The 19,314-nt window shown below is 42.7% G+C and overlaps 1 protein-coding gene and 1 long non-coding RNA gene across 3 annotated transcripts in view; one reads left to right on the forward strand and one right to left on the reverse strand.

Moving 5' to 3' along the window:
- vwa8 (von Willebrand factor A domain containing 8) overlaps window positions 1–19,314 on the reverse strand; it is a 201,987-nt gene that overhangs the window by 32,514 nt on the left and 150,159 nt on the right. For both annotated transcript variants that reach the window (XM_042065280.1, XM_042065290.1), the window contains exons 34-35: window positions 11,495–11,649; window positions 3,231–3,423 (exon numbers count right to left, since the gene is read on the reverse strand). In XM_042065280.1, coding sequence (XP_041921214.1) covers window positions 3,231–3,423; window positions 11,495–11,649 — 348 coding nt within the window. The remainder of the gene's footprint in view (window positions 1–3,230; window positions 3,424–11,494; window positions 11,650–19,314) is intronic.
- On the forward strand, window positions 12,543–17,515 carry LOC121685054. The gene is made up of 3 exons (XR_006023243.1): window positions 12,543–12,552; window positions 14,864–14,866; window positions 17,429–17,515. It is a non-coding gene; the product is annotated as an uncharacterized LOC121685054 (long non-coding RNA).

Raw genomic sequence — 19,314 nt, forward strand, 5'->3', positions numbered from 1 at the left:
GAGTAAACATATTTTGTACCCTGATTTGTAGTGGCTGTTTCACTGTGTGTGCATCAATTGTAGTGGGTTTTCTTGATACTATTACTTTTTCTGCCGTACTGACTTTTGGACATCTGCTCATGGACTAACCTGGCAACCTACTTCCTGTTTTACCCCATGCCCATATTTGGACTGTGTCTCCTCCCCTCCTATTGTGAAAGAACTGATCACTGGAATCACTTCCTTCAAAAGAACGCAGACACAAAACCACTGATCATCAACGGGGAGTGTGTGGAAAATATTTTTAAATGTCAAGCTCTTTGGCACACACATCGCCAAGGATCTCTTTAGGACCACCAACACCATCACTGTGGTCAAGAGGGTTCAGCAGCAACTCCACTTTCTGAGAATCCTCAGGAAGAACAATTTGGAAGAAAAGCTGTTGGTATCTTTCTACCGTTGCTCCATAGAAAGTGTGCTTGCATTTTCAGAAGGGTCCTCCAGAGGGTTAACACCGCTTTCCAGAGGGTTAACAGCGCCTTCCCTCGAAGACATCTTCAGTTCCCGCTGGCCACAGCAGAGCAGCCAACATACTGAACATCCCAGACATCATCTGCTAACTCCGCAGCCCACTGGAAAACGATTTATATCCATAAAATATTGGACAAACAGGCTGAAAAACAGCTTTTACCCCACGGCAATCCGTAAACTAAACTCCAAGTAACAGCAACAATTGGCACTACTGTATCAGAGACACTGATTGTAATAACTACCGGAATGTATTTATCATTTTGCACTACTTCATTTATGTGTGAAAGGTGGAGGATGGGTGAGAATATGTCTGTGTGTGTGTGTGGGTGGGTTGGGTTGGATGTATTACTGCTTTGAACACACCGTTAGGACTGCTAATAAATGTCATTGTACTCTGTGCAATGACAATAAAGGATTTCTGATTCTGATTCTTATTACAGCATAGTTACCCATCTAATCAATTTGGCAATGAGCTAATGACCAGCTTTGTGCTTACAGTATATTTGTTTTTTTCGGTTACACTTTACATGACAGTATGGACATAAGAGTGTCATAAACAAGTCATAAACGTTTATGACATAGCGCTTCTGTTATTAAGTGACATTCGGTTTTTGTCATAAGTTAGGGTTAGGTTTAGGGTTAGGGTAAGGATTAGAATTAGGGTTAGGGTTCATGTCAGGTCAAGTCAAGTCAGTTTTATTTTTAAAGCTCATTTAAACATGCACAGAGTGCAACCTAAAGCGCTCCACAAACAAGACACATAACAAGACAAAAGATGCCGGATGGAGTGGCGTAGTCGCCAGCGTGCCCATGACATCAAGACATGACAAATACATTTAAAAAAATAACAAATACAAAAAATGCTGGACGGAGCGGCATAGTCGCCAGCGTACCCGTGACACCAAGACATACAAGACAGACAACAAAACAAATAAACAAATAAAAAGAAAAAAAAAATATATATATATATATATATATATATATTTAAAAAGTGGGAAAAGTGATGTTAAAATTAGTCCAATTTCCAAACCAGCTGAAAAATGTCCAAGGGCAATGATGATCCATGAAAACTGCGCACAGAGCTGTGTCTTCACATGCAACGCCAACAAAGTTCTTTAGCAACTGACCAACCCGGTGAATTCACTGGCAGTCTGGAGATAACGTTAACGTTAGGCCTTGTAGACTGCAGTCTGGAGATCACTGGAAGCACAGTCTGAAGTAGTGGGCGATCGTGTAGATGGACTTTTAACAGCGACCGTTTGTTGCTCCGTGAGATTGTAGCTCTTCACCGTTAACGTTAGTCTGCAGTTGGCATGGCAGCTCGCAGGTCAGCAACAGCTCGGCGGCCACGGCAGATCTTTCGCAGAGTAGCCTAGGTCCAGCTGTCCCGAGAGATCCCCTCGACCAGACAGTGAAGTGCACCGCTCACGGATGGATGGAAGGATGTCAGGGCCAGTTAGTCTGCAGTTGGCATGGCAGCTCGTAGGTCAGCAACAGCTCGGCAGCCACGGCAGATCATTCGCAGAGTAGCCTAGGTCCAGCTGTCCCGAGAGATCCCCTCGACCATACAGTGAAGTGCAGCACCGCTCACGGATGGATGGAAGGATGTCCGATGTCCAGCTAGGGCAAAAGCTAGCCATAGCAAGCTCCCAATGGACAAACGTCAACGACATCAGCTGACTTAGAAGCAGTAAAAAGGACTAAGAATAACACGAAAACTATAAAAAAAAAATGACGTAAATAAATAGGGAAAACATTTAACTAGACAAACCAATACAAAAAATAAACATGACATTACATAAAATTCCGAACATTACATAAAAACAAACAAAAACATGACGCCAGACGGAGCGGCGTGTCTCGCCAGCGTCCCCGTAACCTAGCAACTGTGTCATGACAGTGTCATGTCAATCTTATGTCGATACAGTCAGGTAAAGTTTGACCATTTTTTCATTGTCAAAAGAGGGGTTGTCATGAAAAGTTTTGAAATCAATCCTCTAGGTGCAATTACTTTTTGCAATGCAATTGATGCAATTAACTCATTGAATGCCAAGCTGTTTTCGGAAACTTTGTCCTAGAGTGCCAGCAATCTAGACCATTGTTGATGATTTTTGTACAGCCACAGCATATTCTGTGTTATAGCTATGAACACATACAATGGCTCGTTTAAAAGGTAAGACTTTAAGCTCTCAGTGGGTGCAAACCGTGTATTTCTACACGCCTCTGTTCCTGAGAAATCCCAAGCTAAACAGTGGCTAGTTTTCATCAAAATCACTGTTTTTTTCTAGAAATGGAGATATAATGTCTTTCATGAAATATTAAGTGTTGCCTGTAAACTTTCCGGGAAGTGATCAGCGAGACCTGGCGAGACTGCCACAGACCCACGAAAATGGCCTGGTTTTGAGATGACGTGCATGTGTCACTGATTCGACCCAAAGCGGCAACCGAGTTATGATAAAATGTCCAGATAAAATGTCCAGATTGTGCGTTTTCATGAGTTTTCGATCGTCATATATTTAATTTCCATTCATCACAGAGTTCCCAAAATCACATATAAGGCGTGTTAGAGTGTTTAGTTTCGTAATTTAAAAAAAAGCTAAAAACGTAATATTATGTTTTTGGCACTCAACGCATGGGAAGGAAAAACGTAATATTACGTGTTTGGCACTCAATAGGTTAAGTCAATAGAAGATTTAATTCCTAGGTTATGATGGGTTTACCTTTTGGGTAAATGTCAGCAACAGGCACTTGTGAGGCCTGCAGAGCTCTCACCACCTGGTTTGCCATCAATAACGTTGCACAGTTCATCCTCTTAGCAGTTCCTGTCCGCCGATTCCCTCCAAAGAACATATCCCCACCCCTACCCTCAGTGAGGTGGGTCTCTCTTTTAAATGTAAATACCTCATTAGGCGACTGCAAACAAGAAAAAATGAATTAATCAACATGAAATATTGAAATACTTTTCATACATGTTCTTTTTCAGTTGAGTTCACACAACGTTAAATAATGAGAAGTCATTCTCGGATGACGTCTTCGATCTGAAGCAATCTCCAAACCCCTGTCTAAGGGATTTTTCAAGAGAAACTAGTCATCTTAACATTCTTCAGTGATCATGACTATTTCGAATCATGCAAGACGAAACCTCCAACTCGCCTGCCCGAGCCTCACTGGCTTCTCGTCATCTCCATGTTCACACTGAAAACATCAAACTCCTTTTTCAAGGCTGATGCTCAAAGTCTTTCTCAATGCAGCACTTATTCCAGAAGGTGGCAGATTACCGTCGATGCCCAGCTCCATGCGGTTAGGCTATCCCTGCATCGGATGTGCAGGACCTGTGCCCTCTGCTTAACTGACATCTGCCCCCACTGTGCAAGGATAAAACCCCAGACGCTGTACTTCCATACTAGGGATGTGCATTTCTTTACTTAAAACATTGGGAAATTTCTTTAATTTATTTCTTTATTTTTTGAAGACAAAACAATAATCGCATTCTGTAATCTCAAATATTCAATATTCTATAATTAAATCAACTATTTGGATATTCGAAAATCATGACCCATCCCTATTCTGTACCATAATGTGCAAGTACATGAGTTTCATCCTTCCCGAGCGCCACCAAGGCGCTCTTGCTTCCTGGTTTGCGAATCTTATCCACCGTTGCCAATAAGGAGAACCCATTGGTTAACGTTGAGTGAACTCGACTGAAAGAGAATCTATGGTTGTGAATATAACCTCGGTTCTCTGAAGGACAACATGAAATGTAAATATGCTTCAATGGCTCAATCCCATTTCTAACTTTCAATCCCCCCCCCCCGCATTATGTAACAACATCGCATTTTGTATGAACTTGAAAGATTTTCACTTTATGTAACAACTCCTGAATTTTGAAATAATGTGTCACATTTTGAAATAAACTGCCTAACCGCAGGATGTAATCAATTTCCCCGCATTTTGTGATACATTATTACAGTAAGTCATCTCACAAATGAATGTCTTCATCTGTACATGTTCTATTTTGTAACCATTAAACTTGTGCTAAATTCAACTTAAATAAAATAAATTCAGCCTAAATTGCAGCACCCTCTACATTAAAATGTGGGAGTTATTCCATAATGAATTAAAGTTGTATTGCATTTTGTAGCGTTATTAGAAAATGTGGAGTTTTTATATAGTACAGGGTTTCCCTTAAAACAGAGTTAAAGCGTAACTCTCACCAAAATGCATCCTAGGGTGTTTTTTTGAACGTACCGGAGTCAAACTTTCGTTTTTAAAGAATAATTACATCCAAAGTGCCACTTTTAAGCTTGTCCGCATTGACGTTTTCAGGTGAAATGGCCTTTTGAATGGGAATCCTAGGGGCACTACTATTTTGATACAAGATCGCATCAAAATCGCTATTGTAAACCTTGATATGTTCAGGAGGAGGTTCTCTGGATAAGGATTCACGTACAAACGAGTTCGAACTGAAAAGCGTGTTTATTCACCAGCCACAACGCCAAATCTCTCTTTCCCTCTTCAACCTTGCCACCTCCTCTCTACCCCGCTAAGCATTCTGGGCCTTGTAGTTCTGGCCAGGTATTACAGTTCTTACACTACTTCCCCCCTTCTGAAAATAAAACGTCCTCGTTTTAGATAATGCACATCAACCCTTCACACGGTCAAAAGTGTAACAAGTGAACTCTGTTTACAAACAAACACACACAAACCACAACAACAACAAAACCATCCAACAGAATGCAGTTATGCTGTATTCTGCCATGTAAGTAGGCTATACATCCTGGTCCATAGTGTAGTGTACCTATACTCATCCATACCTATTTTCACTATATCAGCTGGGTCAGTGAACAATGTAAGCGTAAACATACACTTATTTAACAAACACTTAATCCAGTAATCGGCACACTCCATCAGCTGAACAAAATACATGCCATATACTGTATGTGAACATTCAAAACAGTTGTTTTACAGAGAGTATTTAAGTGTCAACTCTAAAGCGTTGAGGAGGGCGCACCATGCGCCCACATCTGGTTCTCTGTTCCTGAGGGGCAATGACCGGTGTGTTTGCCACCAGGTCAAGGGCACTGTCCACTGTTGAGGAAGACGTAGGTGTGTTTGCCACCGGGTCAGGGGCACTGTCCACTGTTGAGGAAGACGTAGGTGTGTTTGCCACTGGGTCAGGGGCACTGTCCACTGTTGAGGAAGACGTAGGCTCACTTGCCACAGTCTCACAGCTCTGATAGACATAGGGCCGTGAAGCTGAGAGTGCCGTGAGCTGCCGGTTGTGCACAGGAGTAGTGGCCAAGTTACAAGTCCATGGTGAACGGTAGGGCTTCAGGCGATTATAGTGAACCACCTTTGGCTTTGCCCTTGGGTCCAGTTGGTCTTGTAGGTTGTAATCCACCCCAATTTCCCCTGGGGATGGGTCAAGGCGTTGCAGTACTTTGAAAGGTCCCGTCCATCTGGGAGACAACTTGTGTCTGGCAAGTGCTGGAAGATTAACCCACACAAGGTCACCTGCTTCATAAGCATTGTGCCTCATGTGGCGGTCATAGTAATACTTCTGTTTAGCACCTGCGGCCGCTATGTTGTCTGCTACCATATTAAATGCAGAATAAAGTCTGTGTCTCACAGCCGTGGCGTATTCACCAGGCGTTCCAGGTGTAGCATTTGTCGCTGTTGGCAAGTCCCCAAGAATGATATCTGCCGGCAAACAAGCTTCTCTACCATGAGTCAGAAAGAAAGGAGTGTGGTTAGTTGATGAATGCACACTTGTATTATATGCAAACTCAACATGGCGTAGATGATCATCCCATTCACCCCCTTTGGTGTAGAGGAACTTGGCTAACTGGTCTTTAATAGAACGGTTAGCTCTCTCTACCATACCATCTGACATGGGATGATAGGCGGTTGTCCGTGTCTTGTGGATTCCTAGGTGTGTGCATAACTCTTTGACCAAATCTGAGTCGAACTGGCGTCCCTGATCTGTGTGCAGACTCAGTGGTACCCCATGTCTACTAATGTAGTCCTCAAACAAGCATTTCGCAACGGTCGTTGCTTTTTGGTCCGGTAGAGCAAATAAATCCATGTACTTTGTGAAGTAGTCCATTATAACTAGTATATAACGATTGCCCTTGTGACTGAGTGGCAGTTCCGTCAAGTCAGCGGCAATCTTTTCAAAAGGCTTAGTTGTCATTATGTTTTGCATTGGGGCCTGCTGGTGTGGAATCTGCGGCCTGCGTGCCTCACATGCAGTACATTGGAGGCACCACTGAGTAATGTCCCTGCTCATGTGTGGCCAATAACAACGGGTTACTGCATTTTGTAATGTTCTTTTGCAGCCAAAATGTCCAGCTAGGGAATGGCCATGTAACATCTTAAAGACTTCATTCTGCAACCTAGTCGGGACCACCACTTGACAGACAGGGTCACCTGGTGGGGGTCTGACCCTACGACATAATATAGAATCCACAATGACCAGTCTGGGAAACTCTTTCCAGTAGTGACGTAACTCAGGCAGCTCACACTTCAGCTGTGAAAAGGGTGGTCTACTGTCACTCAAGACCCATACGGTGACTGTTTTCAAGACAGGGTCTTCCTTTTGAGCATCCTGAAGAGTTTGTCTGTTCAGGTCAAACCAGAATGATTCACTGGGTACAGGATTCGCCACAGCAGGCTGTACTGACAAAGTCAACGCGGTAGGTTCTGGTGATGACTGACAATCTGCAGGACTGACAATCTGTGTTTGTGCTGAAACTGAGTTCACATGTATGGTTTCTCTTATAGGCATACTGTCTTCACCCCGACATGGACGCCGCGATAAAGAGTCCGCATTGCAGTGTTTGAGACCTTGCTTGTGTTCAATTGTCCAGTCATATGGGTCTATCTCCAGTGCCCATCTTGCCCTGCGTCCAGTTGGATCACAATCCAAGGCCATTTTTCTCAGTCCTAGGAGAGGTTTGTGGTCTGTAATGATTCGGAATGGATGGCCTGAGAGATACTGGCGGAAATGTCTTATGGACCACACAATGGCCCACAGCTCCCGATCAAATGTTGACCATCGTCTCTCGGTGGATGTGAGGGTATGACTACCATAGGCAATGACGTGTTCCTTGCTGTTCGCCTTTAGCTGTGACAGCACACATCCAATAGATATATTAGAGGCGTCAGTGAAAAGCAAGAATTCTTTAGAGAAATCTGGATATGCCAGAATGGGGGTATGTGTGAGGGCATGGCGGAGAGTGTCAAATGCTTTTTGTTCCATATCAGTCCATGAAAAAGGCTTTCCTTTCTGAGTAAGGACATGCAGAGGCTGTGACATCTTGGCAAACTGATGTATAAAACGTCTGTAATAAGAACAGAGTCCTAAGAATGCCCTAACCTCAGTAGGATTCTCTGGTGTTGGCCAATCCCTCACTTTGTCAATATTCTTTGGGTCTGGTTGCACACCTGATGCAGAAACAACATGCCCTAAGAATGTCACATGAGATTGTGCAAAGTCACACTTTGACGGTTTCAATTTAAGGTTTGCGGCTCTGAGACGTTCAAACACCTCCCTCAAATGCAGCAAATGAGCAGAGAAGGATTTACTGTATACAATTATATCATCAAGGTACACTAAACATGTTTTCCAAGACAATCCCTGTAGTACCAGCTGCATAAGATGTTGAAATGTTGGGGGTGAATTGACTAATCCCATTGGCATGACTTTAAAATGATAGAGAGAGCGGCCAGTAGTGAATGCCGTTTTTTCTTGGTCTTGTTCGTCGAGCTGAACCTGCCAATAGCCTGATGACAAGTCCATGGTACTGAACACAGCAGAGCCGCCCAGTGCATCTAGGGTGTCATCTGTTCTGGGCAAAGGGTGTGCGTCTTTGATTGTGACTGAATTTAGTGCCCTATAGTCTATACAGAACCGCCAATTTCCATCTTTTTTTCGCACCATCACCACTGGCGCAGCCCATGGACTATGGCTCTCCTCTATTAAGTCTTGTGCCAACATGTCTTCCACTTGTGACTGAATCACAGATTGCATGTGTGGAGAGGTGCGGTAGGCGCGTTTTCTGATGGGGGAAGCTGAATTTGTATTGATTTTGTGCTTAACTAATCCAGTTCTTCCAAAGTCATTTGGAGTCTTGCTGAACACATCCGTGTATGACAGTAAGAGACATTTAAGTTCAGAAAACTGAGAATCTGAAAGACTGCCACACTTCACATCAAATGGCAAAGACTGTGGGGACATTGATGGGGTGGCTGATATCTGACAAACTGCAGGACTACCTGTACTGATTTCATTGTCTGTTACTGGAGTGAACTGTCCTAGCTGCATACCTGGTTGGAGTACAATGGGAGTATTGGTAGGGTTCATGACGCGTACAACAGTAAAACCGTTGTCAGCTCTTGCAAGTGTACGTGCTACTGCAACCCCGTCCAAATCTGTGTGGTAAGGCTCCAAGAGACCATTGTATCCTGTCGGTGAACAAAGATGAGCAACCGTAGGCATCAGTCTTGCTGCACAGTGCATTTCACAGTGAGGGGGTATGGTGGTGCATTCAACAATCTGGGCAGTGCAGCTGTCTGGTGTCATTTCTGAGGTGCGTAGCAGGGGCAGATCTTGATTGTGAAGATGACATAAACCTCTACCTAAATCTAGCACAGCATAATGTTGTTGCAAAAAGTCCCAGCCAAGTATAATAGTCTGACCAACATTCCTAATAACTTGTACTTCATGTTGCAAATTCAGTGAGCCTAGACGCACAACAATGTTCACAGTGCCAAGTGTGTCCAAATGTTGCCCTGTTACAGACTTAGACAAGATAAAGTCCTTTTTGAGAGGCCTTTTGTTCAATGATGGAAGTGACATTCTTATATTCTCATTAATAAAGGAAATGTTTGAACCAGTGTCCAGCATAATATGCATATCAGACCCTTCTACTATTCCCCTTATGTAGGCAACGAAAGTGTTGCAATTGTCATTGTCTGTTATAGAAGAATTTTTGTGCAGGGTATTTTGTCGGCCACAAGGTGGCACCATTGCACAATGAGAAGAAGTTTGGTTCAGCGAATTACTATTTGGGGCTGGTTTGAGGCTAGCTGACGAATGCCCCACTGCATCAGCTAGTTGAAGTTTCCCTGCCGATAGCCATCCTGATACCCATGGTCACTGTCATGATGTTGATGATCACTCCTGTCGTCTCGGAAAGAGACCCGCTTGCGCACTGGACTTGGGCTGTACCGACGGTTTCTGAAGTTCCCTCTTGGTTCACTGTAGTGAGGCCGTGACATCTCCTCATCAGAGTAGTCTGGGTGACGATTAGGTGACGATTTGGAGTAGTGGTCTCTGGGAATCTCCCCCCTGTGTGGAGAGTGTGGTCTATCAAGGCTGCGTGCATAGTAGTCCTGTCTGCGATTGTCCACACTCTGGCGTGCAGACCAATTGTGGTGCCACTCAGGAGACAGATTACGACGACTCATGTGACTGGTAGGTGAAAAACTGCGACCATATCTCTGTGCTGCCGAGGAGTACCCTTGGTCTCCGCCCCGTGGAGAAGAGGATCTCTGAGGGCGGGTTGGTGAATATGCATTGTGACGTGACTTCAAGGTTTGGGCATTAAGTGTCAGTTTTAGGTCAGTTAAGTCTTTGCTTAAGTGTCTGACGGTGTCTGTGAGATCTTGTACCACTTTATGAAGAGGTGCCGTATCATCTGTGATTGTGTTGACTGATGGACTTGTGGCACCGCAGCTGTTTGGAGCAGGTGCTGTTGGTGGGAGTAGTTTAGCAGCCTGTCAGGCACGCTCTGCTTGGGTAGCAATATCAAAAGCCTCTTGGAATGTTTTTACTCCTCGCTCATGACACTTAATCTGAAGTTCCTGATCCAGCCCAGCCAAAAAACGTGTGAGCTTCATATATTCTGTAGCGTTTGGCTCAAAGTCTGGAAAAGCCTCTTTTACCAATCTACATACATCAGCAGCATACACCTCAATGGCCTCATTTGGCCTCCTGCTACGTGAATTAGGAAAGGCCTGGAAGGAGGCTATTACGTCTGTTTTGCCAAAAGCCTCTTGTAAATGTGTCTTTGTTGAAGCAAACGAACGTCGTGTTGCAGAGGGCAAATTATCCCAAACAATGAAAAGTTCAGGCGGTAATCTAGTGGGCAACTCTGACGCCATTACTGCATCCATATTCACACCAGTGTCTCTGTAGCGCGCCTCCTGAATTACCTCGTAACGTCTGGCCCACAATTGGAAGGTCTCGCTGCCATCGTTCCGAAATGGCGGAGGCAGGGGAACATCCCGCGCCTTCCGAGGGACCTGGGCGGCTACATCCGCAGGGGCTCGACGCTCCTCTTGAGACATGATGAGAATGGAAACGATACTCACTTAGCGCCAGCTAGCAAAGCAAAGTCGCGCCCTAGCAGTTAATCCAATTCACAGTTCACTGCAAACAGTAGGCAACTTTGTAGTGCTGGAGAAAACTTCAGACGAAACTCGAACGTGAAGAAACACCGCTGCCACCAGTGTAAACCTTGATATGTTCAGGAGGAGGTTCTCTGGATAAGGATTCACGTACAAACGAGTTCGAACTGAAAAGCGTGTTTATTCACCAGCCACAACGCCAAATCTCTCTTTCCCTCTTCAACCTTGCCACCTCCTCTCTACCCCGCTAAGCATTCTGGGCCTTGTAGTTCTGGCCAGGTATTACAGTTCTTACACTATTTTTAAAATACTAAGAAGGCTCGACACAACATGAAACTTTGATCGAAATGTCATCAGTGTCTCTACACATGACCATGAGCATTGAGAGTTGTTCAAAACCTTTCTTTTAGTAAACTCTGTGTACACAAACAATGTTCTCAATGCTATGATGACAATCAAATGCTTACTGTAACATGTACAACTGTAGAAATGCTATGACATTCACAAATAAAGCTTTCTACAATACAAAATTCAAATCAAACCAAAAGCTGGAACACTCTCAGCAACTCACCATCAGATCAGGGAAACCTACAATAGCCCCGGCATAGGAGCTGTTATCACAAAAGAGGCGATTAGGTGAGATAATCTTTTGATCTAAAGCAGCACTCAGGTTCTCAGAGGTCAACTGGTCACTGGATATTTCCTGGGGAATTGGTGTCTCAAATCCTGATCAAAAGAGAAGTAAGGAGAAAACAATGCAAGAGAGACAAAAACAAAAACAAAAAATTGATCAAAGGCGTTTCAGAGCAAGTTATTCATGTAAATATATTTCAACTAAAAATCCAACATCTCTTAATGCTAAATATGTAGACCGTTTCGTTATCAAAGTTGCTGGGATTTTTTTACTATTGGTACTGACATGTTGACAACAATACTAAAGATTTCTGATCAAGACATTTGAACTCTGAGCTAGATAGATGCCAGCTGCTGGCTAGCTGTTGGCTATATATTTATAATTGTAGCATTCCTGCCATAATTGTAGCATTCAGTAGTTTTATTCTATTGGGTGGTGGTAGCATGGTGGTTAACGAGCTGGGTTAGCATGCAGTAGTTTGAAAAGTTGTGGGTTCAATTCTCAGCTTCCACTATTGTCATATTGAGCAAGGCATTTCACCCCAAGTTGCTCAGGGACAATGTAATCCCTTGTAATATAAGTGACATATGTAAGTCACTTTGGATAAAAAGTGTCTGCTAAATGAATACATGTAAAAATGTAAATGTAGTGCTATATGGGGAAGATCACGTGCATGTTAACATCTAGGGTAAAAATAAAACTTTATACATCTCTACAAAACACATCTGGAATGATTACCAATCAGTTAAAGTTTACAAAACACGTACAAGTTTGTGTCTATGTGCCCTAGATCAAACGTTACAGCATTTTGAAGATAATGACAAGTGGAGTGTCAGGCATTAGGATTTTGAACTCATCTGAAAGTAATTGTGAAAGATATTACTACCTTTTTTCTTATTCTATTACTACAAATTATTTCTGATTACTAGGGATGTCTCGATACCATTTTTTTTTCAAACCGATACGAGTGCCACTTTTTATTTTCCTTTTTTTAAGTTGAAGTTATACTGTAATTATGTCTGCACTGGTTCAATTAGCAACTTGTCTGGAGTAAATAAAGAGAACCTCCTCTTTACCAACATCCACTGCATCATCCTTTGGTCAAGAAAAGACCACTGGTCATGGGTACCTTTTCACGTGTTCAAGTGTTGACCCAGTGGCCCATTGGCAGAAATTGGCTTTTGACTGCATTCAAGCTTTATCTGCATTTATATTTCCTTCCTTTTCTTTAACCATAGCATGTCAGGGTTTCCCGCAGAAAATTTGTAAGTCAAGGTGGTAGGTGAGGTTTGCTGTCGGGAGGAGGGAGGGTGTTGATTTGTTTGTGCCATATTACAATTAGGGATCGACCGATATATCGGCCGGCCGATATTTGCGTTTTTACGTGTATCGGCATCGGTCGATAAGCCGCTGCATTCGCCCGATAGTTTTTTTCCCCGCATTATTTACATACAGGCGTCCACAGGCAGCTCTGTGTTGCTGGAGACGCTGCAATTCACGTGCAGACTGCCCCTCCCCCACAAGCAGAGTGCTGAAAGCCTGCTCTTCAAGACAACAGTAAACTTTAAACTTTCAAAGCATCTTTTAACTGTTTGACTTAGCTGAAATATTGCCATACACTTTGAAGGTGGAAGCAAGTTTGTGGGTCCAAATGGAAAACAAGAATGATAGATAGGTAGGCTACTTTTTTTAACGCTTAACCCGTTTACTGCCAACGGTGCATATATGCGCCCACAATGAGTGTGTTCTAGAATGCCAAGGGTGCATATGTGCGCCCAAGGAGCATCATCATTGCCGCGATAACATGTAGCCAATTAAAACATCGTTACTGTGCTGTTGCTATGTTGATATGATAGTAAACATGTTCTAGACAGATCACGATTGGTTAATATTTCACAAATATGCTAATTACGTCATTCACAAACTTCAAGAAAGAGAGTTTGCGATTGCGGTACCGTGAATTTATGACCATGGAGGAGAGTTTTAATTTCAACTGGGACAGTGACGGCGATGAGTTTTTCGGATTTGGAGAGGAGGACTTGGAGGGGGTCCTGTGTGGTCCAGGGGAGGACGAGGAGGGAGTCGAAGAAGGAGGAGCGGCCGGCGACTTCACCGAGGCCAGCGACTTCACTGGCTGTGGTGAGGGAGACGTCCCGCGGGAGTGGCTAGATGTGACAGGCAAGACGGTGGCCACTGAGGGGGAGAGGAAGCGATCTGATGGGAGGATCCCTCTTGTACACACCAACCCACGACCTGGTCCGCAGAGAGTTTGGGATTGTAGTGATCCATACCTTTTTTTTAAAGCCTTTTTCAGCGATTGTGCTGTTGATCTCATGGTGGCTGAGACAAACCGCTATGCTGAGGCGTTAGCTTCCACCGAGCTAGCGAGTCACTCACGTTTACGTGATTATAAGCCCACTGATCGTTCTGAGATGGAGGCGTTTTTGGCCATTCAGATCAGCATGGGTCTGACTAGAAAGCCTCAAATCTCAGATTACTGGAGCACCCAAAATTCACTGGGCTTGACACCAAATTTCGCTCGTATAATGACACGCAACCGCTTTCAGCTCTTGTCCTCCTGCATCCACTTCAATGACAACTCTCTGAGGTTGGAGAGAGGTCAGCCGGGTTTTTTCCCATGGTTTATTTTGATTTTTTTACAGTTACAAAATCCATGCAAAGATAGAATCAGTAAATATACGTATGCATGTAAGATACATATGCAATTTAGATTGATGATCCACTTTTTAAAATCCGCCCACTTATGGATCTAGTCCTGAAGAGTTTTCAGAGCGAGTACTACCCCCACGAACACCTGTCCATTGACGAGTCCATGGTTTCATTTCGTGGAAGGGTGTTTTTTCGTCAGTACGTGCCAAATAAGACACCGGTTTGGTCTGAAGAATTTTGTCCTGTCAGACGCGACAAGTAATTACACATACCTGTGGCACGTTTATACTGGAGGGGCCTTCAACTACGATCGCTGTCTGGGTATTGGCCATAGTTCAGTTGTTGGCTTGCTAAGGGAAGCCAAGCTTTTGGGGAAGGGACACACTCTGTATACTGACAGCTACTACACCTCACCCGCTCTTTTCCAAGAGCTTCACCGGCAAAACACCGGCGCGTGTGGAACTGTTCGTGTGAACAGGAAAGGTATGCCCCCTCAACTCCATGGTCTGAAACGGCGGCCTTCAGATCGCCCTGTGTTTTTTGAAAAACGTCCACTTTTAACTGCGTCTTTTCGTGATGCTGGTACAGTCACCGTCCTCTCCACAGTGCACGATAATCTCGTTATCACCAAACGAGTGCGTAGCAAAGGGCCTGATGGCTACAGAACTTTGCGCAAGCCAAAGAGCGTGGAGGACTACAACCGCTTCATGGGAGGGGTAGATCGCGGAGACCAGCTATGCTCCTATTACAGCTACCAACACCGTGCAATGAAGTGGTACCATCGGTTGTTCCATCATATCGCACTTGAGAGGTCGCACTTGTGAATACCTACATCTTGCACAAAGAAAGTGGCAATACAATGCAGTCGGCTGGATTCCGCGAGCTTGTGGTGAAGGGGCTACTGAGACGGAGGCAAACTGAGCTCACTCCTCCTCCCAGGCCAATCAGCACACCGTTAGTGCCCGTGCGTCTCACTGGTCGACACTTTCTCGGACAACATGAGAAATCGCGTCCGGACTGCAAAGTTTGTTCCACGCGGAAGCGAAGACCAGATGACGCACGAAGAGGGAGGAAGCAGACACCTTTCTTCTGCAAGACCTGTCCAGACCACCCTGCACTGTGCCCCACTGACTGCTTTGAGATGTACCATACAAAGCTTGTACAAACACTGGTGAGATGTTGTTTGCTTATTATAGTAGGCTATCTAGTATGCGTATCTGGTAAATTACATTAATTTTAATATGCACATGTTGAAATGCATTTTCCTTGTTTCATACAACGTAATAATTACTACTATTGATTATATAAAAGTTATTTATGCACATTAAATTACACTGCTAATAACTATAAATGTAGACATTTGCCAAAATGTTCCATTTTGTTTGAATTTTCTTCTCTAAATATAGTTTTTTTTTTTCTTTTACAGAATCCTCCATCTCAGGCATCCACCACTACCAGCCTAGGTCGTCTAGGAGCACTTTCAATCAGTTAAATCAGCCTTCTTTCAATCAGTTCAAAGGATCAGTTCTTTCAATCAGTTCAAATGATTAGTTCTTCCAATCAGTTACTGTTCATTTTTAGAAATCTATACAAAACTTGAACTGATATTTACTGTTTGTTTGTTCAAATCTCTACCAGTGTGGAGGTTTTACTGTTCATTTTTAGAAATCTATACAAAACTTGAACTGATATTTACTGTTTGTTTGTTCAAATCTCTACCAGTGTGGAGGTTTTACTGTTCGTTTTTAGAAATCTATACAAAACTTGAACTGATATTGTTTGTTCAAATCTCTACCAGTGCAGAGGTTTTACTGTTCATTTTTAGAAATCTATACAAAACTTGAACTGATATTGTTTATTTGTTCAAATCTCTACCAGTGTAGAGGTTTTATTGTTCATTTTTAGAAATCTATACAAAACTTGAACTGATATTTATTGTTTGTTCAAATCTCTACCAGTGTAGAGGTTTTACTGTTCATTTTTAGAAATCTATACAAAACTTGAACTGGCTAGTAGCTGGCTAGCAAGTAGTACACCAGTTTCCAAAAGATGTTCAGAGTTCTTTTTTGTTCACTTCAACAGTTATTACATGTAGCTGTATACTCAAATGAAACATGGATCTAATCCAATGTGTTTTCAAAGGCAAAATAGGAAATTAATCACAGAGAACATAAGTATTGTGGCCACATATAGGTTGCTCCCCGGGCACAACACTGGTCTCTGCTGTTAGTGTGCTCACAAGAACTTAGCCTATGTCAGTCCTTTACTGTTTGCAGATGTTAAAAAAACACCCCAGCAGGTGGACATTTTTTCTTTTATGATCTGCAAATTGACATGTGCAAAGTATCTTGGTTTGTCACCAATACCACCAATAGTATATACTCTTTTGATCCCGTGAGGGAAATTTGGTCTCTGCATTTATCCCAATCCGTGAATTAGTGAAACACACTCAGCACACAGTGAACACACAGTGAGGTGAAGCACACACCTTGCTCAAGGGCACTTCAGCCGTTCCTACTGGTCAGGGTTCGAACCGGCAACCCTCCGGTTAGTTTGAAGCGCTAGCCAGTAGGCCACGGCTGCCCCTCAATTAGCAAAAATAACTTATCATTCATATTTATTGTTCAATATTACTACAGGGGTGTTTATGTTTAGTCATTCTAAACCTTTCTGGACCTGAATTTAATTGCAAAGGAACAGCATAAATAATGACATGCATGGTACTACATGATTAACATGTCACTGTTTGTTAGACTACCTGATTTATCTGAATTGAAACCGCCTACCGTTTGTCACGCTGTATGTTATAAGTTTGCTACTCAATCATTTTGTAATGATGTAATGAGATGTGTGCATATTTAGAGTATGTAATAATATATTATTAATTGATTAAATTACATATCTTCCTATGAATAGTATTGTGTGTGTTTTTGAGGTGATAATTCATTAGTACATATTACAAATTGTATTGTGCAACTGCTGTTTGTAATGGCCACAATGACATACACAATGTTTTTTGGAGCCCTAAATAGAGGCAGTGGTGTAACATCCTTTGTTATTTGACTGTAGCTATCAAAAAGTAGTGTAAAACCAGAAAACAGGTACTTTATACACAGTTTGACAATATCCAGCAGATTTTTGGGGGATTTAGAATGTTGTTCTGGCAGTGAGGGGGTGCAGTATTCTAGAATTCCGTGGCAGTTAATGATCGTTTATAAAACTGCTTGCCATTGTATTTAGGGAGCTGCAAATAGCTAAGTTGTAGGCTATCCATATTCATGCGGTAGCTGTTACAAACACTGGTCATATGAAAGTAGCCTAATGCCAACGTTGTTCCGTGGTATTTGTGGGAGTTTTATTCAGCGACCACCTGGCTGAGTGTTGGACGCGTGTGGTGTGTGTGTGTGTGTGTGTGTGTATGTCTCCCTCCCTGAATGCCTGTTCTATAAAACATGCTTGCCATTGTATTTAGGGAGCTGCAAATAGCTAAGTTGTAGGCTATCCGTATGCATGCGTTAGCGGTAGCTGTTACGAACACTAGTCAATCATATGATTAAGTAATGCCGACGTTGTTCCGAGATATTTGTGGGAGTTTTATTCAGCGACCACCTGGCTGAGTTTTGGACGCGTGTGGTGTGTGCGTCTCCCTCCCCCTCTCCCTTCGAGCGGGGCGGAGTTGCCATCGCAGTGATATCAGAGATTTAATAATGAGAGACGTGTTGAATATTAATTCGTGTTAACGTTTATCATGTACCAGACATACCGTGTATGCCTTACTTGTTTAGAGCCGTTTGCTAACGTTATCATTATCAATCCAATTCGATGGTGGTTTGTCAGCTACCAAACAGAAGTTTGTGTGTGCGTCTGGTCTGTCTCACTCAGTGGGACACAAGCATTACAGCGATATGAGAGTGCTGCGCTACCTGAAGGAGAGATTTTAAAACTTTGAGAGATACGTTTTTATACCTTTTTACGTTGATGCCGTTTAGAACAGAAACATCTGACACCACGTTATTTCCACGTTATTTTCCTCTGCTGATTTATGTTCTGTGGTTGACAAATCTGGCAGCTTTTTTTAGAAAAATATAGACATAGAAAAATTGAAACCATGCAGTCTAAAATGACAAATCAAGCACTTTATTTCAATAGCTACTTTTCAGGCTTATTGTTTTCTTAAATTATTTAAATGTGTTGACAAAGGACATTTTGTGATGACTTGAATTATGTCTTATAATATGTCAGCAAGCAACGCATCATCAAGGCTGTGTTGTAAGATGTTGATGAAAGCATTTTGCACAGTTAACCATATCCAGTGCACTCATCCATAAGTTCAATAAATGTTCCTTTTTTAAATTGAGACTTATAACATTTGTTATCATCATTTGTGTAATTATGTGTCATTTGTATGATGTAAATTGAGGGAGCAAAATAAAAGCAGTATCGGCTCCAAATATCGGCTCCAGAAAATCGGCAGCCTGTATCGGTCATCGGCTAAGGCTGATGGAAAAAAATCGGTATCGGTATCGGCACTAAAAAATCCATATCGGTCGATCCCTAATTACAATTATTTATAAAATTATGTATAACAATTATTTATCAAAATAACAGTTGCAATGTGCAATTTTAATTTATAATAGGCCTATACAACACTATACAAATATGTGTTAAAAAGTGCTAAACAACATAACAACTGAAACAAGAACAGTGAATTAATGTGTGCAAGTTTAACAAACACTAGGCTATACAAACTATACAACACTGAAGTGCAAAAGAAAGTGCAAAACAACAAGGGCCCTAATTGCACTCTTTTGCAAGTGCGGACCATTTATGCTTATTTTCATGCAGGCTGTCAAACTGTTGCCCTGCAGCCTGTTCCGCAAGTCTGTCTAGATCTATACACGGAGAGTGAATGAAGTTGAAAGTATTTTATACTTTGGTGAAAGATTTACAATTTTGATGAGAATGTTTGGAAAAGGTGATAGATGGCGCGATGACATTCAACCAGCACATGCTGCTGTTCGGACGCATCACACGATTCGGAGGCATATCCTACCCGTAAATCCTCAAACTATGGCCGGGATGATAAT

Source organism: Alosa sapidissima, chromosome 2 (genome assembly GCF_018492685.1).
Source record: "Alosa sapidissima isolate fAloSap1 chromosome 2, fAloSap1.pri, whole genome shotgun sequence".
In the NCBI taxonomy this organism is placed as follows: domain Eukaryota; kingdom Metazoa; phylum Chordata; class Actinopteri; order Clupeiformes; family Clupeidae; genus Alosa; species Alosa sapidissima.